This window comes from Lindgomyces ingoldianus (genome assembly GCF_010093535.1).
Source record: "Lindgomyces ingoldianus strain ATCC 200398 unplaced genomic scaffold BDR25scaffold_73, whole genome shotgun sequence".
NCBI classification, from domain to species: domain Eukaryota; kingdom Fungi; phylum Ascomycota; class Dothideomycetes; order Pleosporales; family Lindgomycetaceae; genus Lindgomyces; species Lindgomyces ingoldianus.
This window is the reverse complement of record NW_022985234.1, coordinates 11,363-39,223: the sequence shown is the minus strand read 5'-3', so window position 1 is coordinate 39,223 and position 27,861 is coordinate 11,363. Positions and strand designations below refer to the sequence as shown.

The 27,861-nt window shown below is 38.1% G+C and overlaps 6 protein-coding genes across 6 annotated transcripts; 2 read left to right on the top strand and 4 right to left on the bottom strand.

Annotated features, from left to right (window-relative positions):
- Nucleotides 1-5,356: 5,356 nt before the first annotated feature.
- Nucleotides 5,357-10,286, bottom strand: BDR25DRAFT_347629 (uncharacterized protein). The gene is made up of 3 exons (XM_033694289.1): nucleotides 9,969-10,286; nucleotides 9,185-9,915; nucleotides 5,357-9,126 (listed from the first exon to the last, which is right to left on the bottom strand). The coding sequence occupies exons 2-3, from the start codon at nucleotides 9,827-9,829 to the stop codon at nucleotides 5,491-5,493; spliced, it is 4,281 nt and encodes a 1,426-aa protein (XP_033539563.1). The 5' UTR covers nucleotides 9,830-9,915; nucleotides 9,969-10,286; the 3' UTR covers nucleotides 5,357-5,490.
- A 543-nt stretch (nucleotides 10,287-10,829) lies between these two features.
- On the top strand, nucleotides 10,830-11,386 carry BDR25DRAFT_123040 (uncharacterized protein). Its single transcript, XM_033683729.1, has one exon. It carries the CDS (start codon nucleotides 10,892-10,894, stop codon nucleotides 11,279-11,281), a length of 390 nt encoding a protein of 129 aa, XP_033539562.1. The 5' UTR covers nucleotides 10,830-10,891; the 3' UTR covers nucleotides 11,282-11,386.
- Nucleotides 11,387-11,491: 105 nt separating this feature from the next.
- On the bottom strand, nucleotides 11,492-12,500 carry BDR25DRAFT_320541 (uncharacterized protein; the record flags this gene model as incomplete). Its single annotated transcript, XM_033691910.1, has 2 exons — nucleotides 11,492-12,427; nucleotides 12,480-12,500. The coding sequence occupies 2 exons, from the start codon at nucleotides 12,498-12,500 to the stop codon at nucleotides 11,492-11,494; spliced, it is 957 nt and encodes a 318-aa protein (XP_033539561.1).
- Nucleotides 12,501-22,514: 10,014 nt separating this feature from the next.
- On the top strand, nucleotides 22,515-23,182 carry BDR25DRAFT_386210 (uncharacterized protein; the record flags this gene model as incomplete). The annotated part of the gene is made up of 1 exon (XM_033697989.1): nucleotides 22,515-23,182. The coding sequence occupies exon 1, from the start codon at nucleotides 22,598-22,600 to the stop codon at nucleotides 23,180-23,182; it is 585 nt and encodes a 194-aa protein (XP_033539560.1). The 5' UTR covers nucleotides 22,515-22,597.
- Nucleotides 23,183-23,544: 362 nt separating this feature from the next.
- On the bottom strand, nucleotides 23,545-25,279 carry BDR25DRAFT_363627 (uncharacterized protein; the record flags this gene model as incomplete). The annotated part of the gene is made up of 11 exons (XM_033696771.1): nucleotides 23,545-23,637; nucleotides 23,816-23,865; nucleotides 23,918-24,087; nucleotides 24,125-24,144; nucleotides 24,197-24,253; nucleotides 24,308-24,327; nucleotides 24,389-24,417; nucleotides 24,480-24,498; nucleotides 24,532-24,557; nucleotides 24,630-24,832; nucleotides 24,893-25,279. The coding sequence occupies 11 exons, from the start codon at nucleotides 25,277-25,279 to the stop codon at nucleotides 23,545-23,547; spliced, it is 1,074 nt and encodes a 357-aa protein (XP_033539559.1).
- A 1,749-nt stretch (nucleotides 25,280-27,028) lies between these two features.
- On the bottom strand, nucleotides 27,029-27,346 carry BDR25DRAFT_169234 (uncharacterized protein; the record flags this gene model as incomplete). The annotated part of the gene is made up of 1 exon (XM_033684115.1): nucleotides 27,029-27,346. A coding segment is annotated over one exon (318 nt), but the record flags the coding sequence as incomplete, so codon positions are not given.
- Between the last annotated feature and the right edge of the window lie 515 nt (nucleotides 27,347-27,861).

Here is a 27,861-nt window from a genome sequence, read left to right as displayed (position 1 = left end):
CTACATTAATTACTATTATATAGCTACTAAGATGTGTTAGAGGGTATTTAGGAATTAACCTAACGTAAGCAAGTTTAGCTGTTATAAGAAGTAAATTTGTACTAAACATAAAAATAGTGTATTTACTCTAGACCTTAAAGCTATTTTATAAAGTTATTTAATTAGCTATTAAAAGGGTTATATAAAATGTTATATACATTATTAGAATTATTATCTTTTAGGTTATTAAAATTATTATTAAATAATATGTCTTCTAGTTTTAGTATCTTATTATTAGAACTAAGAGGTTGTTTAGGTAAGAGAGACTAGATGTATTTCTCTAGTAGAGGTTTAAAGGTATTAAGAGATAGCTAGAGTAGTACTATAGTAACACAAACATAATTAGAAGTAGATAAAAAAAAAAGTAAAAAGTAACATACATTAACTACCTCTTAATAGTAAGACGTTAGAATACATAGAGTAAAAAAAAAAAAGATGTAGCTAAGCAATAGTAGGAATATAGAACAATACTAAGTAGGTTTAGGACTAGTCTAGGATAGGTCCTAGTCTAGATAGTGACTAATCCTGCCTAATTTTTACCTAGAAAGAGAACATAACGCAAACTATAGCATACACTAAATAATAAGTAGTATCTTGCGCAGAATGTGTGTAAAATAAAAGTAACTTTAAATAGTATTTAGATAGCCTTTAAAATATATTTAGATAGCCTTTGCATCTAAAACACTATGCAAGATAAGAATAAAGTTTTTATGTAAGGCTAGTTTGCCCTAGCACTGCGCAAGATATAATAAGACATTTAATAAAGTAATAATAAGTTAAAAACTACTTATAATAACATCTTAAATACCCTACACTTAGTAATTACAACTGCTGTACTGCTAGGCGTATAAGAGATAAAGAGCAAATTTAGAACAATTTTAGACAGAATTTATATAGGTCTCTAATAACCTTGCATGCTACTACTGCAGTTAACCCCTAAAATAGCCTTTTTATAGGGGCAGTCTAATGTGTACATTAATATTAGTATTTTTACCTTCTTTATATAGTTTAGCTTATAAAAGAATGTAGTTATAAACCTAATTAAAACTAGATTTAAACACGTCTAGACTTTACCTAGCTGCTAACATGCAGCATGCTACTATATAAAGTTATTTTAGCAACTAATGCGCTAACCTTTTACTGCTATTACTTAAATAGTTGTCTACATATAAATTAGTATTAATTTACTATTAAAACGCCTTTGCAGTTATATCTAAATCTGTTACTATGCCTCTACATAATGTTGCGTTCCCTTCCTAGCTAGAGAACTATGTAGGCCTTTTTTATATTAAGCCCCTTATTATTGTATTGCAATTTAATTACTTTTAAGGGGCCTTTTCTTAAATATTAAAAACTATGCAATAAGACTAACAGCACGCCTATAAAAAAAAGTAGTATTTGTAAACTAGCATAGAGGACTAAGAAATTTATAGTTATAAGTAAATATAAACTCTATCTACACTTATTTACTTTATGTAACAGCTTGTATAAATAAATAATAATAAAAAAAGAAGGTATTAAATGCTATCTAGATTAGGGCATACAAGCGTCTTTACTATGTTAAATAAAACTTTAATATATGTAATATAAGTATCTATCTATTTTTAGTACTGTTTTAAATGCGTTAGGCTGTGTTTTTAAACTAAAAATAACTTATAAACTATGTCTGCTGCTGCTATTCTTAGTTATACTGTATACTGCAACTAGATAGGGAGCTAGAGGTAATGTATAAAAAGCAGATTAAGAGCATGTTAGCTACCCCCCCTCTTTAACTACTACTAATGTAGTCTAGAATACTATACAAAGCTAATAGAGCTTGTACAACATGTCGCACAAGAGCTTAGATCCCTAAGCCTCCTCCTATTGCTATAAGTCCCCCCGCCCTTATGCAACTGCTGTCCCTATCCTGTTTATAACACTAATAGTAGTAATAATAATAAAAACATAGTAGAGATTAGCAATATAATAGATAATTTTAAGAGGCTTTAAAAGATTTTAGAGGACAGCGTTGTCTCTCTTTAGACATGTCTAAATAAGTCTATTAGGGAAACTTCTAAGAATAATGTCTTTTCTAACACTACAAAGCCTACGCTAGGAGGTATAGCTAACTAATTAGATTTACTTTCTAATGCTATTAAAAGCAGATTATAATTAGACTAGAGAAGACATGCTTACAACAGTAAATCTAAGGCTTATAGTAAAAACTAATTAGAATAGTTAATAGAGAAAGTGCAGCACTAGACATTTCTAAAGGTAATAAACACTACTTAAGGGCATTTATATTTTTATCTAATTAGCAACTAGACAAGAGACAACTGCTGCATTAATAAAAAAAGGCTTTAAAATTACTAGTACAAAGAGCAAGAAATACTAGAAAGATGTAGAAATAAAAAGAAGTAAGTCTTTATTATGTTTATATGCTTTTTAGTTACTAATCTCTTTTAAAAAAACTACTAAACTTAAAGTTATGTCTTTAAATTGCAGAGGTGCAGAGATAGCTATAGCATAAGAAGCCTTATAATACATGTAAGGTAGAAAATAAAAAGGCAAGTAAGTATAACTATAAGGTATAAAACATAAATATATAGTGCTAATAACTCTATAAAAAAGAGCTGTATAATAGTAAATCTAAGCTATAAGCTTTCTCTTTGCTTTATAAGTAACTACTTTTTCTACTTATTTACTTAAGAATTTAGATAGTAAATAATCTATATAGTACATCTAAACACGTTTTAAATATAATTTTAGTTACTTCTACGTTTTTGTCTATGTAGAATATTTATAGCTTTTGTTTAAGTTTTAGTCTATATTAGGGCTAAGATTAATTTCCTTAACGTTGGTTTTAGTTTAGACCAGTCCTTGACCAGTCCTAAACTAGCTTCGAACCAGTCCTAAACTAGCTGTGAACCAGTCCTAGACTAGTTATGAACCAGTTTTAAACCAATCCTACACTAGCTGTAAACCAGTCCTAGACTAGTTATGAACCAGTCTTAGACTAGCTGTAAACTAGTTCTAGACTAACTGTGAACCAGTCCTAGACTAGCTGTAAACCAGTTCTAGACTAACTGTGAATCAGTCCTAGACTGGTTATGAAGCAGTTTTAAACACGTTCAATTAAAGAAGAGATCGTTATATCAAATTCCGTATATTCGATAGTTAGAGCTAGGCCAGACTCATTCCCTACTAAAGCCTGTTTGCAGTGACGTCCTAAGGTCATCCATCCCACCCATAAAGAGATGTTGAAAAGGGGAATCTTATGCTAATGCCCTACAGACGCTATATAAACCTAATAGAATGCAAATCTAGCAACCTCCTTAACTTGTTTTGTAATAATTAAAGTGCTCCTAATAACAAAATGCACAAAGAAAATAAGAAAAAGAAAGGGTGTTTGCCTAGCCTAGCATTATAATAATGCAGCTACAATAGGGTTTAGAACACTATTAAGTAATAATGTAATCTGCTTAATATAAATTATTGTTGTTATTATTGTTATTGTTGTTGTTATTGTTATTATTGTTATTATTGTTATTATTGTTATTATTGTTATTATTGTTATTATTGTTATTATTATTATTATTGTTATTATTGTTATTGTTGTTATTATCCTTATTATTATTCTGCTTCTTATTTCCCTTCTCTTTCTATGCAGTAAGGAATTTCTGTTAATCTTTCTACTTAGTAAAGAAAGAGTTTACATTATTAAAGGCATTAATAAGTTTATAGCTTAAATTATAGGCAACACACTTAGAGGCTGCAGTAAATTAGTATTAAATGCTATCTAAAAAAGATTAAATGTAGATACTTACACTTTTAAGGCTTAATCTTCTTACTATTTTTATTAACACTGTTACTGCTAATTAGCTATTTACTGCAGTGCTTGCATAGAGCATTCTTAACTGCATTAAATTTCTAGAATTAAGCAATGTAGAGGACAGCAGCAGAGTTAATTGCCTACAGAATGCCCTTTAAACGCTATTAAAAGGCTATCTAAACATAATAGAATATAAAATACTTATAGCTATAACACTATCTAGCTTTTTACCCTTTTTAATAGTGTAGACAGGCAGCCTTAGTGTACTACTATTATAGTTAGAAGTTATAAGACAGTTAGTTTATAACTACATTAGGTTAGAGATAACTTATAAACGTAATTAGAACAGGTATTAAACCTTAGAGAATACATAGATGCGCTACTTTACTATCTTATAGTTATAAGTAATATAAGAATTATTCTTATTAGCTTGCTTCTAGGCAGCCTTACTACTTTTTAATTTACACTAAAGTATTAGCTAATAAGATTAGATCTTTTTATAACAGAAATAATATACATTACATACCTTAGCACCTTTAATAAGGTCTTAAGAGTTTGTCTTATCCTTCTTTAGAGAGTTACTAAAGCTAGAGAGCTGTATAAAGTTAGAGACTATTACTAAAACATAATTAAATAGTGTTACATATGCTATAAAAGGTTATGTTTAAGGTAAAAAAAAAGTATGTTATAAAAGCGCTAAAATAGTTTCTATGCATAGTGTTATAATACTTCTTAAGTTTATTATCTAGACTAGGCATAGCAGCGTAGAGCTTCTTTATTAGACTCTTATAGTATTCTAATATATATTAGGACGCAATCTAAACGCGATCTAAACAGAATCTAGGCTATATGCAATACTAACCTTAGATAGATAGTTAATCTTCTTTAGCTGTCTTTCTACCTTTGCTATCCTTATGCTAGCAGGAGACATATTAGTAATTAAAGTAAGCTGTTTTAATGTAATTAATAAGCTAATTATAGTTAAGATATACTTACTGTAGCTTATAAAAACATAATCTAGACGCATTTAGATCCTAATTAATACTTACCTTATAAATTTATTTTAAGGTGTTATAAGAAGTGTATTTAATGCAACACACTCTCTTATAAACCTTAACATAGACAAACTTTATAGTATAGCTATTTGCCTTATAAACTTGTTAGAAACATAATTAAAACCTTTATAAAATAAGTAATATTTAGCTTACCTCCTTTGTCTGTTTAATCTTAAATTTAAGGTTAAATTTGTTGTAAGGAATTTAGATTTGTTAGTAGCACATTAGCACATAGCGCTCTATTTTAATCTACTAAACATGTTAGAAACGCTATGTAATTAGGATTAGAATATAATTCTTACACATCTAATTGCCTAATTTAGGAACGTTAGTTCTTGTTGCTGCCCTAACAACATAGTAGTTACTGCAAGTAAGAACAATTTAGCAGTAAGTTAAAAGAAGGGCTTAGAAGTAGTTAGTAAGTGCCTTAGGCTAAAAAGGTGTCAACCCTGCTAAAACAGGTTTAGTATATAGAGAGGGTTAGAGTAAAAGTGAGAGAGGTTTAGTACGAGAAATTTTAATTGGGCCCGTGCGCAGCTAAGCGAGGCCGAGGAGCAGCCGATTTGACTTATTGGTGCATGAACTCTATAGTCTCGGATCCAATCCAGATCCAGGATAGCGCCACGTGATTCCGGATAATCGATTCGGACCGATTCCCGCCAGCACTGATCCCAGTTCGTCATTCTCGTCATTCTCAGGTGAGGGTCGCAAGTCTTCCTCGTGGAACAGTGGTGGCGCCACCGCAGGCCCAATGTTTTGAGGCATTTTGGCGATCCATGTATTGAGATACTCTGCTCGGTTCCGGGATTCTTCCAGGGCATCTCTTAGTCGTTCCTCGGGCTCAATATCCTCCGTCTGCACAATGTGTGCGATGACCGCTCCTATTCGAGTCCTACCACGGCGGCTCTTCAACAAGGCCACGCTTCTCTTTTCCCTCTCCGTCTTACTGTTTTCAAGTAAGTTGCGGTAGTAAGCCTTGAGTAGCTTCCGCGCCGCATCTATGAACCGATGCCGATCCATTCTACTTAGGACTGCTTTGCAAACAGGGCCGAGGTCTGGGTCAGTCGCCAATAACCTTGCCAGGTGCAGTTTCCCTTCAACCTCGACAGGGAGCGTTTCAACAGAACCCTCGGATTGTATATCGAATCCATCCGAGGCTACGGAAAGAATATCGTCGTCGGCTTCGAGGCCTTCTACCACCTCCTTCGTTGGAACTTCAATGGTCCCCGGAACGTTATTGCCCGCGAGCGACTCTGCGCCTCGACTCCTGGAGGCATATCCTGAATCCGTTGGGGGACCTGCAGTCAAAGCTTTTTCACTGTCTGCGGCAATTCCAGAAACCTGAAGCACGTGCTGTTCCTCGGTGTTGGGCGCGTACGACGACCGCTGACTAGGGGCTATACCCTCAGATATCTGGTGTTCAGCAAATCCAGTCGGGCCCGCTTGATTGAAAGTTTCGGCTTTAGGAGAAACATGTTCGAAAGACTTCTCATCCGCATTTGGCTGTAATAGCTCATTCTCTAGCGTGCTTTCCATTGCTAGGCAATCAGCGGGTTCGTCGTGTACGCTGGCTTGTTCAGACCTTGTGTTGGAATCATCCAATGTCAAGTCGATTTCCACGTTTTGTGACGATATATGGTCAGCTTGGCCTTGAGTGGCGATCTTGGAGTGCTGGTTGAAGTTCTGATTTCTATATTCGGCCACCATATCATGCTCCCCCTTATGTGGTGAATTTGTCGGCAGGTCTATATGCATCGGCTGTAGTGTCTTTCCAGACGCCTGCTGATCCCACCTAAATGGCTCGACCGTACATGACTGCTCGCACGTAATGTGTGAGAGAAGCATATTCTGCGTCGTCATTCCGGGTAGCCCAGTATCTAAGGCGTACGGGGATGCAAAGTCCTCTGCCTCAAGCGGAGACGTCTTGGAACTCGTGCTATCGGAAGTCTCGGAGTCAAGCCTGATCTGCTTTAATCCCTGGATATTCCGCTTCTTGGTAAAGCCTTGAGAGCTCCCCGTGGCTCCGGGAGATACTGGTCGCGAGATTTCCAATGCCCGCTCATCCGACACTCCATTCACCAATGTGGACGTTTTCTTTAGATTGTACATTACAGGGAAGCGAGCCCTATGTTTTGGTGTTGTGATACTTATAATACTAGGGGAATCAGAATGTTGCTTGCGGACCGGTCGGCGGTTCATTGGAGTGTAGCCCTGGGTTTTCTCGAGCTCCAACCTTTCGAGATCCCAGGCCTTCTTGATGATACGATACTTCTGCTGAAATTCCCAACACTCCTCTGGAGACCTGAACCTCACTTTGAAGCGATCTGCCTCGAAACGGTCATGATTCTCCATGTACCTGAGAACGGGTGGGCTTAGTGGTATACCGGCCGGGACATGGTCAGCCTGCTCTTCAGGTGTAGGTCGAAGCCAAGAAGCGACAAAGTGGGGATCACGTTGGGGTTGATTGGGTTTGAAAAGCAGAACACATGGATCGGGGTCATCGCCCTCCACATCCAAAACCCAGTTCACGTCTATCTTGATGGTACATATGAATCGAGAGTGATGAAGGTATAGCACGACTCGACGCGGGGGCAGCTCCTTGTAAGTACTTGAGTAGTGACGCTCGAGTCTTGGTTGTCGACCGTAGGGCGTTTCTTGAGAGGAACTGGTATGCGTTCCTTGTAGTCGATCTGCAGCCTCGTCTGCTTTCTCCACCCACAGATGTACGGTCGCAGATCCGAGGTCGAGGCTTTCGACGTATTCTTTCGCCTTCTCTCCTGCCTTGGAAGATCCGATGAGACGAAGCCCCTTGTTCCAGATCTTACCCCCAAGAGGTACGACTCTTTTCAACTCCACCGACTCTACTGTAAAACAGCCCTCGATAGTCTGCGAAGTCAATGTGGACTGAACGAGGTGGGCGGCATCAAGTGCGGAGCTACTAGCAATACCCGAGAAAGAGAACTCCGTGTTTGCCACCATCGAAACCGGACCATGGGTGAGAAAAGATAGTTGAATCCAGGCCTTGGACGTCTCGCTGAAGTCCGGAAGCCAAAAGGCGTAGAGAGGCAGTATCTTGACATGCCCCCGAAGGAAGGCGATATCATAGGGGTTACCTTGATGTTTCCATAGACCAAGCCGCATGCCTCCGGTCTCACTTTCGAAAGCTTCAAGGCTTGCGGCTTCCCATCTCTTTTCGCTCACTGAATAGTGCCACAAGCTGAGGCTGCTTAGCTGGGGGCCTCCAACACGCGTTTCTCCACTGGCTGGCTCCATTGCAGCACCTCTACCTAGTGTAACCTTGAAGTTTGCCTGCTCGATAGCGTCGGATAAAATGCGGACAACTTCAGCGATATCAATTCTATCATCGACATTCGGCTTGAGCATCCTAGTAATGAGATGTAGGATCTTTCTGCAGAATGCTTGACTGGTTTCGCTATTTCGGTCGCCGCCAACTGCTCGGTTCTCCAGGTTTTGCATGAAGGTAATTATCTCTCTCTTAACGACAGGCTCACTCAGGTAGGAATCTTGGTAGAAAAAGCGCTCATCACTCCTCCCAGCTGCCCAAGATGGTCCTGCCTTGCGGACCGAGTCAAGCCCTTCGAAAGGCTCAGCTGGGGGCGAAGAGCCGCTCAAGCCTGCGTACCCTCGGACTACAAACGCGGTGACCTCTAGAAATATACAGCCCAGAGACCAGACATCGTATTTTGGCCCAAATAAAAGGGTAGGATTGTCAATCTCGGGGGGCGCGTAGGCGTTTGTCTCAGAATCGCGGGGTGTCCGTCCGTTACCGTATGTAAGGGCAGCCTGACCGATGTCAGTGATTACCCAGTTGCCGTCGTCATCTATCAAGATGTTTTCGGGCTTTAAGTCCAGGTGCATACAAAGGCGCACCCGAACGCTGTCCTGCTCCCCGAGTGCGCTGATTTGGCGGAGGGCGTTAGCAACTCCGAGCAATTGCACCCACGCGTTACACGACTCCGGTGGCCCTTCTCGGGTCTCTCCGTATTGCAGGGCTGGCTCGCGAAGAAGGTGCGCGAGGTTGGTTCGCGCCAGCGGCATGATGAGGTTTACGCTATCGCCGATTCGGTAAGCCTTGATGAGTTTGACAATGTGTGGGTTCTTGAAGTCGTCCGCAAAGCCGAGCCTGGTCTTCTCGAGATAGAATTGCATCTCTAGTGATTCGATCTTCTTCCTCGCAAACCACGTGACCGTCGAAGCATGCTGGCCATGGTTAGCTGCTTGGCCGAAAATTTCGGATGTAATGTAAGAATGTACGTGCCGGAAACCTTTGATAGGCCTTATAGATCTTGAATCTGATCACCTTCCCTTTTTTACTCTCAGATGCTAGTCTTGCTTGCTTGTCGATCCTTTGCCCAATCTCCTCCTCTTCGATGAAAGGAAGAATGACGCCGTCGTCGTAATGGGTGAAGTCTCCCGATTCCATGTGTGGTACACTGAATTCTGGCAGGTGCTTGATGAACTCGGTAACAAATCGTGAGAATGACTTTTGGTCATAAATGCTGTAGTCTCCAGTACAAAGCTTGATGTTTTCCGCGTTGAACCAGCTCATGGCAACCTCAAGGAACCAGTCGGTTTTACCCCGTTCCGCAAAGCCCATGATAAGTACGGGGTGTTCGACGTAGATCAACAAAGCGAACAGGTTGTGTTTTCTATTATCTAATCTCTCTTTCGTTCTAGGTTCACCCATTATTGACTTCTGATACTGTAGAGGTTCATCACCGTTGAAGTATTTGCGATGTGTCTTACATTGGTCGCAGACACAGCAAAGTATCTCTTTAATCCTCTCTTCGGTAAGATAGTCCCGGACACAGTCCAGCGGGAAAAAGCTCTTACCCCTAGAGGGCCTGTAGCTAAGATCTATGATGTCGAATCGAGCCCTCCGGCAAGCTGGTATGTCGGCCATGGTGTTCCCCTTCACTTGTTGTTCAATGTCGCGAACTCCCGAAAGGATGGATGATGCCAGCTGAGCAAAGTAGGGGGGATGAGCAGCTACATTTCCTCAGATGATTTTACCCTCATACAAGGAAGAAGCCTCCACTTACTGCCAGGCAATGGGTACGGTAACGAAGATGCAGCCGAGGTGCACAGTCGAAGGGTTGTCTAGACGTAGATCATCGACAATGAGGAATGATCGATTGGAAAGCATAGCGTGCGTGACTGCAATGCGAGCGGACCTGCGATGCTGCAGGACCAGGGAAATATTCGGGCTTGGAAGATTGTGCTCTCGCAGCTCAGTGAACAGAGTGCGCTTGACGTGAGAGAAGATGATGCGCAATGCTACTGCCTAGGCCGTGGGGAAAACGTCAAGGGCACAGGTGAGCCTTGGGGGCAGAGCCCCCCCACCAGTAAATTAGCGCTGGTGGCTGTTTTCAGTCAAGCCACACAGCCATGCGGCCTTCGAAGGTGCGCCACCCGACGCTTTCTCTTGCATGAGCTGAGAAGGGGTCATAGGGTAAGCGAGCCGACAAGGCATTGAGATCCAAACAAGGTGAATTGTACCAGTGTATTGTAAGGTCTAAGGAGCTTCTAGGCTGACTATATACTGTACAAGAAAGGAGCGAGTCCTAATGAGTGAATAGTGCAGTACATGTGTATGATATCGCGTGAGACACGTGCAACAAATTAAGCAGAGCATGAAGTTATACTGTATACAGCAAAATGGTTTTAAATACAGACTCCGCTGCCAGTCAAACTTTGCTCGTTCGGCCAACTTCTAGTGTGAAGCTACGTGAAGCACTAGAGGCATGAGGAACTGGATTTTATTGATTGCTCAAGGAGTCCTTTGTAGGAGTCTATATATACGCGAAATAAGCGGGTAAATCTCGGCAACATAGACTATGGTGAGATGCATACGACTATGGTGACGACGCATTCGACTATCGTGTGACTACTGCAAACATCTAGGCAGGGCTGCTTCGCTCCTCACCCAACCTCAGGCATTCATTCATTCATCAATTAGTAACTTATGGTATATTATTGTAATAATCAACAAAATCAACGATTTTTCTATTGTCATAGCTATCCTCCTCCCGACTGCGAGTCGGTCCCCTCTCCACACCTCCTGGATCCTTACCCACCACAGTATCTCTGTGGTTGTCCCGCTGCGTTGTATTGTGTGGTGGTGATAGTTTCCCCTCACCGGCACGCCGGCATGTTGACTGTCGCAGCGTCGCCATCGCGTCGCTGCACCGCGTGTCCTGTCTGCTGTCTTCTCCCCCCAGCAAGCGGCTGTTTTGTGGATGTTTATTCGATATTTTGGGACTGTTTCGACGCGTTCCTAGGCTGTTGCCTCTTTCTCGCTCAAAATATTCACGAAAATCTGGGCTGGAAATCAGCGGCTGAAATTACTCGTTAAAAATATCTGCGACGTTGGGAGGATCATATCTGATTCACACTGCATTATACATGGTATCGATCGGGCCTCTGCTAGAATGAATTGCGGGGCTAAAAGGATGGATGGATGGATGGATGACTGATAAACGAGAGTCTATATTCACCATTCTGAGAATGAAACACGAGAAGATGTTTCACGATTGACTGGCTAATACGTGGAACAATCTAAATATCATTGTTTCTTACTGCAGATTTCCTGGTTTTCGACTGTTTTCCTCCTATAGTAATCCGTCACGCCCGCCTCAGCCATCTCCGGCGGGAGCGAAAATACAACACGATTAATACCATATGAGCAGCTCTCAAGCTGCGCCATCTCGTCGGTGTTGTTATAGATAAGCGGAAGCAGTGGTTGCGTGAAACTGCGAAACTGCACCTGGTGTTTCAGAGTAGCAGCTTCAAATATCGGAGGGTAGAATCCGGCGCAGCCCCAATCGATCAGCCAAAGCTGATTATCAGCATCCAATATCAGGTTCCGTGGACTAAGATCCCCATGAGTGAGGACAAAGTGACGATATGAGATTTCTGGAACTTCTACTGCCGCTTGCTTGAGATGCTTACTAAGGGCGAGTTTCCAGTTTACCCACTTCTCGAACACGGCTTTGGTTGGAAACGGTCCTGCACCGTAGTCGCTGAACCACATACCGCGAGATATCCCCCCGTGAATGACACCTGGGCTGTCGGAATGGATAGATTGTAGCTGATTGACCATGGCTGCGACCTGAGTGACGAGATCCTTTTGTGCCTCTTGGTTAAGTTGGTCCCAACAGCTGTCCAGAGAACGGCCTTCCACATAGTCCATGACTATGTAGCCTTCCACACCGAAGTATGAGGAGGGGGAATCGACATTAAAGTAGCGGTGCACTTTGGGTAACCTTACTTCCGGACAAGCCGTCATAACGTATCTCATTGTTTCGCCTTCCGAAGCAAGAACGCCTGTACCACTCTTAAGGATAAGGCTGCGGGAGAGTCGCACGATTTGTACTCCCCCAAGTGAATGAAGGACCGGCGCAGCCTTCCCATGGGCTATGAGTGTTTTTTGCGGCATTGAAGATATGTCGAAGGCTAGACCGTCCAGTGGGAATTTGGTCGAACGGTCCCGAGCAGCGGGCTATGGTAGTCCTATTAGTATATGAAACTGGGAGCGGGATTGGAACTCTTACGTCAACAATCGGTTCGAACATGATGATGTGTGGCGGGGGGATGACAGAGAAAAGAGTGAACAAAGCTGAGCCCAGGCTTTGTGACTTGTTCGTGCTGTTGCAAAGCACGCATGAGAGCGTATTCCGACCGAGCCAAGAGTTAGTGTTGCGAGAGCCGTACTGATTGGTAGAGGACCAGTGGGACTGCAGGGGCTGCCTCCTGAGCTTTGGTGGATAGGGAGAGAAGCCCTAGTTCGTGCGTGCAAGCGAGGAGTTTGCGATCACGTAATCGTGATATGTTTGGGCCGTGCTTATCTCAGCGAGCTCAGACGGTCGAGGCTTTAATTAGCGCCACACTATACTCCTTAAAGTAAAGCTGTTTTCTTACAGTCTACTAAGTTTTTTCTAAACTAATTAGAAGCTATAATTTTCTTAAAGCTCCTCCTATCTAAGAGACTTTAGTGCGCCTGTGTAAGTGTAACACTTCTAATTCTTTTAACTATAGCTAGAAAATTAACTTTTTAATAATTTTTAGCCCCCTTTAGGTAGCTACAACTTTCTTACTTTTTTTATACTATTATTAGTACTATACCTATAATTAATTTTACTTTAACAGGAAAATTCTAGCTTTTGTGTGTAAAAATATATTATTTATTATTATCTTTTTACTTAACACTTACTACTTACTTACTTTACTAGCTTTATTATATCTTTTATTTTAATAACATTGTCTTAAGGCTTTTCTACCTTCTAGCATTTTAATCTGCAGTATACTATAGAGTTATTCTTACTACTTCTTATGCTCTTATTATCTTCTCTGCTGCTTAACTCTTCTAATCTTTTGTCTAACGCGCACCTACTAACTACTTACTAGCCTCCTACATCTTAGGCAGATAAACTTATAAAAGTACTTTAGCTTTTAAAATAGCTTAATTTTAGTATTAGTAACTTTCTACACGCCTTTTATGTTAATTTAGTCCTATATACCTATTTATCTACTACCTGTATATTGCATATTTGTGTAGCTTTAGAACAACTATATAGTTTAAAGATACTTTTAAAAAATTAATATATATCTAAAAATATAGTTAATATTAGGAAGCTATTATATAAACTTAACTTATTAGTAGCGCACTTCTTTTTTATAAAGTATAATATTAAGACTAAGGTAAAAATAAGTAGCTTTAATATTAGTAATTTTAACAGCTAGATTACAGTTACTGCACTAAAGTAGTCCTTATTACTTTAGAATTTAATGTAAAACTGTTAGAGTGCTTAGTCTAGTTATAAAGTAAAAAAAGTGTTAACTAATTCTACTCTCTACTTAATTACTTCTATTATTATGTAAAAGTGTGCTAAGAAGTAATTAAATTATTTTTTAAAAATGCTTAAACATTATTTTTATAGTAGTAATATAAAAAGGCGTGTTATTAAAGTTATGTTTAGTTTTAGCTTATGCAACTTCTATAAGATTATTAATAAAAAAATTAAACATATTATAAAATAGTTAAGAGTTTAGTAAGTATATTCTCTAACATCTCTCTTTAATTCTAGCGCTAAAAAGTTTACTAAAATAGTAATAACTATAGCTTAAAACTTTTAGCTTATTATTATTTATAATAATTTTAACTATCTAGACTAAACCTATAATTATGCTTTAAGTGTGCTAACATAAATTATGTGTAATCTTACAACTGCTCTTGCTGTTAAGTGCCTATAGCTACTAAAAGGCAGTCTTTAACAGAGCATGCTTAACTATACTATTTCCCTTTAAGTAGAATCTATATACTAGGCCCCTAGTATAAAATAAGATTTAATATTAAAAAAGATTATATATTATTATTTTTTAAGCATAGTAAGTTTTATGCATAGAGCTGCTATACAGTTAATGTTTAATTTACATGCTATAGCCCTTTTAAGTATGCTGTTAGTTAACGTTCTTCTGCTACAGCTAGTTAGTTAGGTCTAAAACCTTAGTGCTATCTTCTATAATAAAGGTACTATTAAGGGGACATATAAAGTTTATAACAACATTTAAATTAAGTAGTTTAGGCTAAGTAAAAACTTTTTATTTAATACTTTTACTATATTTTCTAATTATCTTTAGCTAATATAAGGTAATTAGAAGACAGTAGAGCATATCTAAAGTGTCTGTTATAAGCAGCAGCTTGCTTGCTGTCTGTATAATTGCTGTAACTAGATAGTTAGCCCTTTTGCATATTTCTATATTCTCTAGGCTCTAACTTATATAATTATTAGAACTTATTAAAGCAGTTTTAATAGTGTTAAGTCTTTTTTAAATATACTTTATAATATTACTTACTAGAAGTAAACTAGTATTAACTATAATAATGTTAAGTATTATTTAGTTACTTTACTTATCTAGTTAAGTTAAGATACTTAGATTTTTTTTTTTTTTTATACTAAAATAGCTTATTAAAGTTATTTTACTAAAATAATTAGCAACTTTAACACATCTACTTATAAGAAATTACTAGGCCTAGTTAACAATGCTATTTATTATTTTACACTAGTGTAGTATAAAAAAGTCTTTAACAGTATTTAGCTAAGCATCTTTACATACTAGGCTTAGAAAGGCAGTGCTTTTATTACTAGTAATCTTATAATGCTTTATTAATACTTTTAAAAAATTAAAGTATTCTTTACACTTAAGCACACTATTAAGTTTAGTAATATTAGCCTAATTTACTAAATAGTTAATCTATTAATTATCTTGTTTTATAGCAGCAACTAATAGCGCTATAGTTTTAAAATGCTACACCTACAGTAGCTTCTTACAAATAAGGTGTCTAACCTAGAACTTTAGCGTGCTATTCTAGCCTCTAGTTTAGTAAATATTGCTAGGCAAAAAAATACATTTAAAGCTATTAACCTTATACTTAAGTATGTAAACTATATGTATAAGCTAGATATGCAGGACTTAAAGAATAGAACACATAATGTAAACTTAACATTTAACTACCTAGCACTAACTAGTAGATATACTACCTATCTTTAAGCTAGCCTAGAGCATAGTTTTAGTAAGAAGTTAAAAAATAATTATACTTATTAGTTTATTACTTAAAAGGTTTTTACACTAGTAAGTTAGCTTTAAAAGAAAAAAGAGATATATTCTTACTTATTTAATGCTTAGTATAATGTAGTAGTAATAAGTCTTAATATTATTTAAATAAGTTTTAATAAGCTTAATAAAAAAGTTATAAAATTTAACTAAAATATTATTTAACTAGCTTAAAGTATTTTACTAAGTTTTATTATTATTAACCTAGAGTTAATTAACCCTAATAAGGCTAAGTTTATCTATACTGCTGTATATACTAAAGCAGTTAATAATATCTTCTATGCGCCTTTAGACCCTAAAGATACTAACTAGTCTAACATAGACATGTTATAGCTATCTTAGTTACATAATATTAAAAGTGTATAGTGTACTTATAAGTTAGTCTAATTTGTCTATTTATTCTAGCTATATAATGCTATTATATAGCTTTATAGAAGTCTATATACATAGAAACTACTATAAGAAACTTAACCTAAGCTAACTGCCTTTACTCTTAAACTAGTCTATTTACCTGCGCTGCAGCTTAATAAGAACACTAGCCTAGGCATAATCTGCATAGAATAAGATAAAAGGTAACATTTTCTAGGGGAACTAACTTGTAAGACTAGCTGCTGCAGTCTGTAGGCCCTCTACAAGCGCACAGAGCCGCCTAGAGCCCTAGAGGAGGGCGATGTTAGGATCCTCAGCCTCTACTATAGCCTAGTAGAGGCGACTGCGGCATTAGAGCTTACTTATTTTATGTGCAGCCCCCTAGGCCTAGAGCTGTTAAGCGCTTATCTAGTGTAACTTCTTAAGCAGTAAAGATAAAAGTGTGTGCTTTAGACTAAACATATTACTTTTACTAATATTACTACATTACTTAATATATATTTAGACTATTGTAGCTGTGTTTTTTACTTACTTATACTTTTTAGCCTAAATAAAGTTTAGTAAAATCTAAGTAGTAATAATAACTCTAAGTTAAGCTACTAGCTTTTTATTAGTAAGCAGCTAAAGTAAATTCTTTAAATTATACTTAATAATAAAAATATATTTAGAGGCTTTAGTAGTGTTAAGTTTAAACTATGTAGCAGAATTATAAAAAAAGTAGAAGGACATAGTAAGAATAAGGTAGCTGCTAGGCGCTAGCATCTTCTTCTAGGTCTAGAGGGCTTATTAATAATAAGCAGGTGTAATAGTGTTAAAAAGGTAAATAGTAAATATAATATTAAACTTAATAAAGCAGCTAACGCACACTGTAACAAGGTTTAGAAGGTCTTTCTATGTAACGCTAGCTTTAAGGAGAAACACCTTCTAGTTGTTTTAGCTAGCTAAAGCGCGCGTAAGCTTTTTATGTGTAAGGTAGGCAAAGACATTAATGTTAAGAAAGCCCTGTACTGCGTCTACACCTACACAGATGCTGTTGCCTACTGCAAGCTTTGCAGTAATAATAGCTCTTTTAGCGCTAGTGCTAAGGTTAAGCATGTTCTTATTAGCCCTTAGGTAGGCTATTACTAGCGCAGCAGAGGTATTATAAGCTTACAGCATGCTAGTAAGGTCTACTTTACTAATAAGCAGCTAGTACTTCTTACAGACTTTATAAACATTTTTATAGTAGACTATAGTTATAGCTAGCGCGCGTAAGGTAGATAGTAGTTAAGATAAATAGCTTAAAAAAGTAAAAAGTAAAGTTAGAAAGTAAGTTAATACTTTATCTACTTTACTTTATTAGTTTTAGATATGTATAGATTATATATAGTAGCTTACTATTAAATAAAAAAGTAAAAAGTAAGTAATAAAAAGTAAAAAGTAAAAAGTAAAAAGCTATTAAGTAAGTTAATGCTAAAAGTAAGGCGCAAAAAGTTAGTGCTAGAGGTAATGCTAAGAGTAAAGAAAAGCAGAAGGTAGAGAAATAGCCTGCCTTTATATGCTGTAAAACGCTGGCTGTTAAAAGCAGTTGCTGTTATATATATAGCAGGTGCTAGCTTAATTAGTAGGCGTAATCTATGTTAAGATAATATAAGTTGCAGAGCACTTTAAATAAGTAAAAAAAAAATAAAATTAGCTTAAAAAAAGTAAATAAAGTAAATATTATAACTATAGCTATGTCTGCAGTTATAAATAAAGTTATAAGCGCAGTAACACTTATAAAAAAAGCAGTAGTTATAAAAGTAAATATAAATGTAACTATAAAAAAAAAATAAAATTAGCTTAAAAAGAATAAATAAAGTAAAAAAAGCTATAATTATAATAAAAACTATATATAAAGTTATAATAATAAGTGTAATTATAAATGTAAGAATAAACATTAGCTGCAATATACACGCTTAATATTATAGACTGCCTAATCTAGAAAGGTTGCAGCCCTTACTATAAAACACTAGGACTAGCGCGCTTAACTGTTCTCTGTCTTCTCACACTCTCTGCTGCTAACCTCTACTATAGTGTAAGTTACTTAGTAAAACTTACTAATTAAATTACTACACTTAATTACTTTTACTACTTTTTTTTACTTTAGATAATAAACTATGTTATGTTTTAAATTAAAACTAACCTATGCTATTTATTACTTCTAGCGCTAGCTAACCTGCTTCTAGTGCGCCTAGATAAGCTTTATAACCTGTATAACAACTTTTATTACTCTTCTTTTTAAAATAACTACTAAAATAGCCTTAAACACTGTGCCTTTAAAGTTAGTAATATGCTCCTCTATGCTCTACTATTACTACAATCCCCTGTCTAATATAGCTGCACTAGTTCTCCTCTAACTCTACTTTTAGCAAGCTAAGACCTACACTGCTTTTATAATATACTATTAGATTAGACCCTACATAACTATATATTTATAGTTAAAGAAGTAATATTAGATAACACTTATTTACATAATAAGGTTTTAATAAATAAAGATAGAAAAAAAGCGCTTTTAGTTATAAGTGCTAGACTAGGTTAGCTACTATTATTATACTACATAGTAACATTAAGTAAAAACAAAGGATTTAATAGTATATGTGCTAATAAAAACAACATATCTGCAGTTATAAGACATAACATAGTAGACAACTCTAATGTAGACAGCAGACATAGACCTGCAGGGCTAATAAAGACAGGCGCCTCCTCTGCAGACAAGACGCCTACAGAGACAGCAGTAACTACTGCTTACCTATAAATGCGCTTATAATAGGCTGCACATAATTAAAAAGCGCGCGTAGCCTATAATGTAACTTAGTTATCTTTATCTCTTAAGGCAAGTCTTAAGAAAGTAGAGAGAGTGCTGCCTTACTAAAGAGTAGTTAAATTTAATAATAAGTCTTTATTACTTTTTTTCTTTATATGTTGCTTAGAGAACTGTTACTAATAAAGCGCACAAACACTATCTATAATACTATAAAGAAAGGCGTAGAAGCCTAGCTTATATGTGTTAAAATATTGCTACTATAGTAGGACACTAGTATTAAAAAAGTGTTTTTAAGTAAATGCTATACTAAACTTTATAGCATTTTAAGCTTTTTTAACTTTATAGGCTAGTTTTTATTAAAACTTAACTAGTATAAAAATAGATCTAAGTAGTAAAATAAAGACTTTATTAACTATAAATATAAAAGAACTAGGCCCCTATAATATGTTCTTATTATTAATGTAAATAGAGAGTGCTACTTTACTATATTTAACCTAGATTTACTTAAAAGCAACTTTAGCCTTAGCTTTTAGCAAAGGCGTAGTTAGCTGTGTAACTAGACTTAGCTTCTAGGTATTTTTAACTAGAAATAAATTACAGCTAGTACAGCACCTTTCTAGTAGTAAAAGTAGACTCTAAGTTAATAAAATTATAAGCTTATTTTAAAAATACTAAAGAATAAACTTTTAGTAGCACTTTAATATAATTAGATTTAACTACTTAGGGCAGATACTCTTATATAACTAGAGCTCTGCTTTTAACTATTCTAGCACTATTAATATGCTTAGTAGTTTATAATAAGCTAACTAGACCTACTCCTACACATCTTAACTAGCTAATATTCCCTACCTTGCCTAGTTTGTTGCTGTCCCTACTAGTATGCTAGTATAGTTAGAGCAATTGCCCTTAGACAAGTCTAACACAGTAGACATAGTATAAAGCGTAGATAATAAACACTAACTTATTTTATATTAACTTTTTTTCTTTTTACTAGCTTACTAACTTTGTAACTGCTTTAATCTAAAGCAGTTTACTAGCCCTCTTCTAAGGCAGTTAAAGGCATAATACAGAATAAATAGTACAGTAGTTACATATTATCTAGGTCTCTTTACTCTATAACTAAACTGCTAGATTAAGTCTCTAATATTATCTATAATTAGAATTAACTACTAATAGACACACTAGACATTAGATAGATCTATACTTATTCTAAGCGCAGTTATAGTAATAGTAACTTAGATTAAGAACTTGTCCTCTAAGAAATTAGCATATATTTAAGCTTAGTTAAACTTTAACATGTGCTTTATATATACTACTAACACTAATTAAATATCTATAAGTAGATAGCTTTTTTTTAAAAGTTAACTTTAAAAAAGCTAAGCTAGAGTAGTAATTTTATCTTTTTTATCTAAGAATATAATTGTTTTTAAGATGTATAAAAAAATAATTTATAATATTTCTACATTAATTTCTACATCTATACAGTTTAAAAGCTAGTTATATAACATCTAGTAGCTAGTTAGGATTAGGACAATCCTAATAGCAATCTCTAGCCTGTTAATAGAGGTGCGTATAATTCTTAGCTGCATAAAAGTGTTATTATTACTAGTTGCTAGCACTTAAAAACATTTACTTTTAAAAAGCTAGGCCTTAGTCGCAGCATCTAAGGTTGCTGTACATGTAAAGAAAAAAGTTGTAAAACATATTATCTAATAAAGCTTATAAAACTAGATATATGCTGTTTAGAATTTACACTACTGCTAAATAACATAGTACTTGTTAATTATAACTAGTTAGACTTAGTCTACAAAGCTGCCTATAAAAAAAAAATAATAGAACACTAAAGAAATTACCTACTTAAGGCTAAAAAAAATATGCATATAATGTCTCTTAAAAATTTTACTAAAGAGTTTAGGATTAAAATCTTTTATTTTTATAGTAATAAAGCATAAATAAGCTTTAAGATATTTTATAATTTTTTTTTTTTACTTTTTTTTAAGCTTTAATAACAAGATAATTTAAAGTGTTATATACTTTATTATTACTAAATATGTATGTAGTGTAATACTTTTACTAAACCTAGTCTTTGCAACTAGAATTATATTGCCTAAACTAAAGATAAGGCGTTAGACAACATAGACCTGCTTAGTATGTAGTTCCCTCTTACTAAGTAAAAAGAAGAGGGTATTTTAAATAAAAAGCTTTTATAAGCTAATACTACATAGTTTCTAATATTAAACTGCAACTATATAGATAGTTATAAAGATATTATTATCTCTATTAAATAAAAAAATATATGTAATCTTTTCTTATACAGCTTAGATTTCTATTAGTATAGCGCTCCCTAGTGTTCTAGTAAAGGACCTAAAGTTTTATTAATAAGGTGCCTAGTAACACTTAATAAGTAATACTTAATTATAATAGGCGCACTTTTTACTATAATTTACTAGACTAGGCAACACTTATGCATCTACTAAACAACTTAATTATAAATTAGGACTATTCTGCTTATACTACATGTTACTATTTTAAATCTATGCAGCAGCTTTTAAACCTAGCATACCTTATTTAAGACAGAGAGCGTGTTTTAGAGGCTAAATTAAGGTAGGTTAGTTAATCTTAGCTGTTATTAATAGTTAAACGCAAGTAGATAGACTAGTAGAGGATAGGGTTAAGAGAAATAGTTGCGCGTTAGGACGTGTGCAATGCTAAGCCTATAATTTTTATAGTTAGAATATTAGGAATTTATTTAAAAATAGTCTAAAGTAGATTATATATACCCTTTAAGTAATTAATTCTAATTATAGGCGCTGTAATAAGCTGTGTGTAATAGTATCTTGTATAGAAGTTTTTAGTAAGTTAATAGACAAAGCTTTGCACACGTCGCGCTGCACTAAAGTCCCTCAGACAGCAGCCAAGAAGGAAGAAGCCCCAGCAGGGGTCTGAAAGTATCTATACTATTTGTGTACTAGTGTCTTCTTGGCATGCCGTCTGAGCTAGCTGAGATAAGGCCGTGCGAGCGTCGAGCCTCTCCCACGTGAACCCTTCCTGCTCAGAGAGACTGGTGTGCTCGTGAATGAACCACCAGCCCAACTCAAGCAATTTATATGCGAGGGGGCGAACCACTGGTCAAGCCATCAGCTGGATGAAAGGTTCATCAATTTCATCAATTGGGCTTGGCTCTACCATCTCTTCTCAGCTCTCCCAGGGTCCTAGCCACCTAAATATTATCTTCAACCTGCCCCAAAATATAAAATTTACAGTTAACGTCACTTCGAAATAACAATCCAACTACGAAAGGGGTTTGATGAAGCTACGCGCGCGCACGTCAAAGGTAAATCCTTCTGGCGGACTTGGCATACTGTGCCTCTTTTTTCCTTAGGCCTTGGCGGTTCTGAATCAGCTCATAACTTTGGCGCCGCTAACTTAGTAGGCTCCAAAATCAATAGTCATGAAACTTCCACTTATCTCAGCGGCAATAGAAACACCCACAGCTTCAGTAGAGCCACGGCCGGGGACGGAGCAGTCATATGCCATGGAAACACATTGCTTCCTCGACACTGAGGGGTATATATATCCTCTTAAGATAACATCTTGGACACAATCATTTTAAACAAAGACTTAATCACTTCTCCTTTTAGACATCAAATTGATCCCCAGTTTATTATTTCGGTCTTCAAGTGGCACTCCTCCCTCACCTATCTTCCACTACCTTTACGGTTATTGTGAAGTTTAATTATATCGCCCCTCTGGCTTCACCGACTTCATCACCTTCATTGAAGTTATCGACTTCATCGATTTCTTGGCGTCTATCAACGCTATCGACGCCATCGACGCCGTCGACTCTATCAACTTCGACTACTTCGATTCTTTTCTAACTTCGCCTCTCAGATCACCGTTAACATGTCGCAAAACCCCCTCGCTTTCATTGCTGCTCAACAGCAAGCTGCCGCCGCTGCCGCTGCCGCTAATCCTGTATTATATGTTCCGGCATCGGCCAGGGACGAGATCAGGGCATATAATGTTCTAAAGATCTATGCCGTCTGCCATCCAAAGTCTGCTGCCTCTGGAACTGGAAAGACGAATCACTGGACTTTGTCATTCGATGTCGGCAATGGGCAAGGCGTCAGGTTGGACATTCAGCCTAACCCCCTACAAACCCATACAAACGGTGGCATGAAAGCCCAGGTCATCGTATCGAGGCTCAACTACGTGGTCACGAACAACGCTGAGAGACATGACTCAGTCTCAGTCACATACTCACGGCCAGTCAGTTGGTACATTGACTACTTGGCGTCGGGAGGGCGCTTCAGATATGCATTCACTTCCGAAGGTATCGGATGCCGTCAGTGGATCAGGGATACCCTGAAGCTTCTGGCTGATATCGGAGAGGTCAATGGCTCTGACTCCGAATCAGCTAGGCGTGCTCTCGGTAGACTCTGGCCTGACAACCGCACTGCTGAGCCCGCAGCCGGCACTTATTTCTAGCAACGCTTGGGACAAGAGCTGGAGAAGTTTTTCGCCGAGGTTTATCCATCTACTTCGTTTGATTCTGATTTTGTAGGCGCGCTGTAGTACTCTTCAAGTTGTCGCATCCTAAAGTTTCTACTATTATATACTTCTTGTTACTCTAAGCTCTGCCTATGTATAGAAAGGGTTCTAGAGACGGAACACCTCTAGAAAAAAGCTACTTTATATACTACAATTATATACCTCTTACTATTCTAAGCTCTGATTATGTATAGAGAAGGTTCTAGAGAAGGAACACCTTTAGAAAAAAAACCACTTTATCTATTACTATTAACATACTGTTACGTTACCTACTTAATGGGTATGCCGCTGTAGGCTGACTAGATACCGTTCAGCACGCGGGCCGGAGGAATCTTGGGTGACGAGGGCGGTAGGGTAGTTTCGTAGCGCGGGTGTACAGTCCGTCCACAAGACTATGTAGGGATTGGAGGGTTAGCCGGACGTGGTTTACCTCTTCTGCTAGTATAGAGAGCAGGGGGAATGATATTAGAATAAGATAGTAAGAGAGTATATATATGTGAGGATATATAATAGTATAGTGTCCTTAGAAACTACTATACTACTTAGTCTATTGTAAAGAAAAGACTAAACGTTAGGAGCAGCCAACACCAGCCGAAGCAACCTAACGGCCTGAGACACGCCTAGTATCCGTGGGTTGCTAAAGTGCTAGATAGTAGGCTAGCTTTAGCTCACCTGAGTTTACGGTAGGGACGAGTGTAGTTGCTACTAGGTTTAGTTGCTGATGTAAAATGCCACCTGGGAGTGACCAACTTACCCATGTCAAAAAATACAGGAGACGACACTCGGAATATTTTGTGGCCTGTACGGTACCCATGCAATTACGTCTCCTCTGTCGCACGTGTCTCACGCGATACCATACCCATGTACTGCGCTATTCACTCATTAGGGCTAGCTCCTTTCTCGTACAGTATATAGTCAGCCCAGAGCTCTCTCTCGCCCATTAGACCTTACAATACACTGGTACAATTCACCTTGTTTGGATCTCAATACCTTGTCGACTCGCCTACCCTATGACCCCTTCTCAGCTCGTGCGAGATCCTCCCGTCTGCCTCTAGGGATCACCATTCTGCATGCATTTGCGACTTTGGCAGAACGTTTCCCAAAGATGTCAAGTTAGCCTATCCTCCCTGGCGATCATAGTACCAGCTGCATACGAGTTTTCAACTACGTCTCTTGCCCATCACGGACACAACAAGCAGACCATTCGTTTAGAAAAGTGTAAAGACTCTGTGACGCGTCGGATAGTCGGGCACCTGGGCTTTTTCATTCGTTTTAGCTATATTGACATCCCTCACCACTGCATTCCAGAACTCTATCCGGTGTCCGTGGTCGCCTCACAGGATGCCTTTAAACACATTTGACATAGCTATAACATCCTCCATACTGGCTATCACTATATTGGAATGTGAAATCGGTCACACAGTTGTAAGGCCTGGTGAGGAATACGGCTTGCCCAACCGGGGTCCCATCTGGAGGCCTGAGTGGGCCTGGGTCATCAAAATTGACAAAAAAAGCGTTTCCTCCTTTAGAAGTGCCTTCGTAATGCTTGTTAGCACCGTTGTAGAAGTAATCTCCTGTTGCTGTGTACTGTGTAGCCATCTGTTAGTGAAAGACATCTTTCTAACTATCAAGAAGATTAAAACTCACCATGTCAAAGATTACCCGATCATTGGGTTGGGGCGTAGCATCGATTTCCCGCAACCAGTATGCTGCCTGACCTTGCTCCCAACCCCCAACATCCGGCTTGATTTCGAACAGGTTGTCGCACTTCATCATACGGATTACGTCGCCTTGGGCGTTCTGTCGAGGGGCGACATCACGAAGAAGGACCGCAGAACGGGCAACGGAAAGGAGAAATGCAAGCGCCTGTAGGGTCTTGATTTTGAACATCTCGTAGATTGTAAAGTGGAGCGAAGTGGTGAATGCAATAAACGAACAGCCTTGGGAATGTAAATGAAAAAGGTGAAGCCAAAATTGACAGAACAATGTAACTTGAATGATGAAGGTAGTAAGAGGCACGTTGTTGGGAAACATGGTACTTAAGTAACTCTGCGCCTATACGGCGTTTCTATTATCGGAGAAACACTGCCCTTCTTTGCGTAATCATGAACGAGGAAGGTGTGTGCAAATCCCCCTATCGCATTTCATCCGTCGGTAGACCATATGGTTGTAACAGAATGTTTCATGGACTTTGGAAGTTGGAAGTGGAGACATTTATCTCATGGGGCGCAGCTATTTGGCGCAGGATCTAATAGGAGGCCTTTTGAAAAGGATTAAGTGTCGGAAGGATCGCCTCGCTTAAAAGGATCGAAACACTAAGGCGTCCTTCCTTACAATAATATTTAATACCTTGCAAAGGAGGATGGAATTAAGCAGAGCATGAAGGTATACTGTATACAGCAAAATGATTTTAAATACAGGCTCCGCTGACAGTCAAACTATGCTCCGGGTACGCAGCTCTCTTACCACCTAGCTGACAATTTGGAGCCAAATGTCTGAGCGTGTGGGCGTGTTGGGACCTAGAAACGCACAGAGTTAGTGTTCAGGGACGCTGCAGGCCGATTCTTAAGCTTTAATTATAGAGGTCCGCTCTAAAAAGCTTAGCAATATTGTTATTAGTCATTTTAAAGAGCTCCTCTATAAGAGCCGCGTCAAAACAAAGGTCTATCTAACTGATAAAGCATTAGAATTGAAGAAGGCACTATATCTGTAATGAGGTAGGCGCCCCGCCTGCCAAGCCGATACTATACGACTTTCCCCACTGTACCAAAAGGTACGCACGAGAATACTTAAGCTAAGTATTCTCGCATAGTATAATATATATATAGGTAATGCTAGGGTAAGCACTAGCACTAGCGGTTGTCTCTAGCCTAGCCTAAACCTCTATGAGCGAGAGAAGGCCACGTGGTTGACCGTGCCGACCTCGTTACAATATCAGTTAATCGAGACAGGACGAATATTCGGATCAACCTTGCAAGCGCCAAAAACTATATATCACAGAACCTGCCTTTATCCTGCCTTAAAACTTTTTAAGTGCATAGAGGGATAAGAATTGACTTTCCCTAGCTTTTCCACCTCGCCAACCAACAAGAGTCCCGCCCGAGCTTGCAGGTCGCTGCGTGCACTACTAAAGCGGCGAAGTAAATCTAACGAGGTTCTTTATCTATAATCACTATGACCGCTATTAGAATGTTTTCCTCCCCAGAACTTTTATTTTAGCTATACTGACCACAACATTCTTCGATTACGGTTTTGATGACCTTAGCGTGTCTCGCAAATGGTGGATTCTACCCGCGACCACAATCTCTCTAATGATTACGACATTCGCTATCGGGTTTGGAAGGTTAGTGTTGGAGGTTTGAAAGGAAGCAAGTTTGAGCTTGCCTTGAATAAACTTCGGGTGAGCGTATGTTGCAAGAGACTACTGCAGGGGCAGCACAAAATGGCGCGAGGTTGACACAACCAGAACTGGCCGATATCCAACTACAAATGTTTAAAAAAACATACTTGTGGTGATAAACGCATTGTATTGCAGATGGAGAATTGTTGGTGGTAAGAAAGACGGCTTAATGTAGGGTATCTATATGCTCCATTGCTGTAACTTTAACTGCCACGATATGGCCCTGAAACCCTTATAATCCCCCCTAGTGCCTATACAATCCCACTAGCAACCATACGATGCCTCCAGGGCTCGTATAATACCCCTTGAACCGTCACTCCGTCAACAAAATAAAATCAACCTTTCACCTCATTTAACTGCTGCACAAACGTTGTGCTCGCCGCCGGACATCCAACTCCCTTCCCATTAAGATTCTGTAATGTCACTATGCTCGCCTTGATTCTTGCTGTCTTACTTGCAGCATCGTTTCCCAACGGAAAACTCAGTAGCGAGCCGCGTGCGTTTCCGACAGCGGCAAATTGACTTAGCTTGGCAGCAAAGATGTTGAAGTCTGGTGGACAGTTGCAGGGTATTTTGACATTGTTAATGCCAATGCAATTCCCTGTGCCGTCCGGATTCTGGCCGGCTGTAACGCCAAAGGGAGGTATAAGTGATGGGTCGATTGCGTTCGATGTATTATTGAGTCTGGCGCTAGGAGTAGCGTTGGGAGTAGTATTAGGTCTATTGTTTGGCGCGGTTTTGGATCTTTGAGGATTGGGAAGGGCGAGGGTGGCTGCTACAAGCATGATCGTTACAAGAATAGTAAACTGCATCATGGGAATCAATGAGATGTATGTGGCAAAGGCTTTTGGTCTGAGGAACGAGACAATGTAGAAATAAACGTTCATCTAAAAGTCCAGCCAGGTGGTGGATTACAGAGAAAAGAAGAGCAGAAGGAGTGATTAGAATAGAAAACTTGCGGGGAGATTGTGTCTGATAGCGTCTATCCGGATTAGGTCCAAGCCCTTTATGACATTTCTATCCATCCCCGCTTCGAGGTAACACGTCAGCAGCATGCCGACTCCACATCCTAAGACAAACTTTCTGCGCCTCTGATACATTCCATCTGCAAAGAGCTTCTTGATATCATGTTGGTCTCGCATCGCACAAGTTAATTTCTTTGTAGTGGTTCTGGGTTGTCGCGCTTTGATTGAAACTCGAAGCTTGATACAGGAAC

What these genes read in the sequence shown, in the direction of transcription:
- BDR25DRAFT_347629 (XM_033694289.1), bottom strand. Translation starts at nt 9,829, where the DNA reads ATGGCCGACATACCAGCTTGCCGGAGGGCTCGATTCGACATCATAGAT. An exon ending in AGGCCTATCAAAGGTTTCCG is followed by an intron (nt 9,127 to 9,184) that starts GCACGTACATTC and finishes AACCATGGCCAG; the next exon opens with CATGCTTCGACGGTCACGTG.
- BDR25DRAFT_123040 (XM_033683729.1), top strand. Translation starts at nt 10,892, where the DNA reads ATGGTATATTATTGTAATAATCAACAAAATCAACGATTTTTCTATTGT.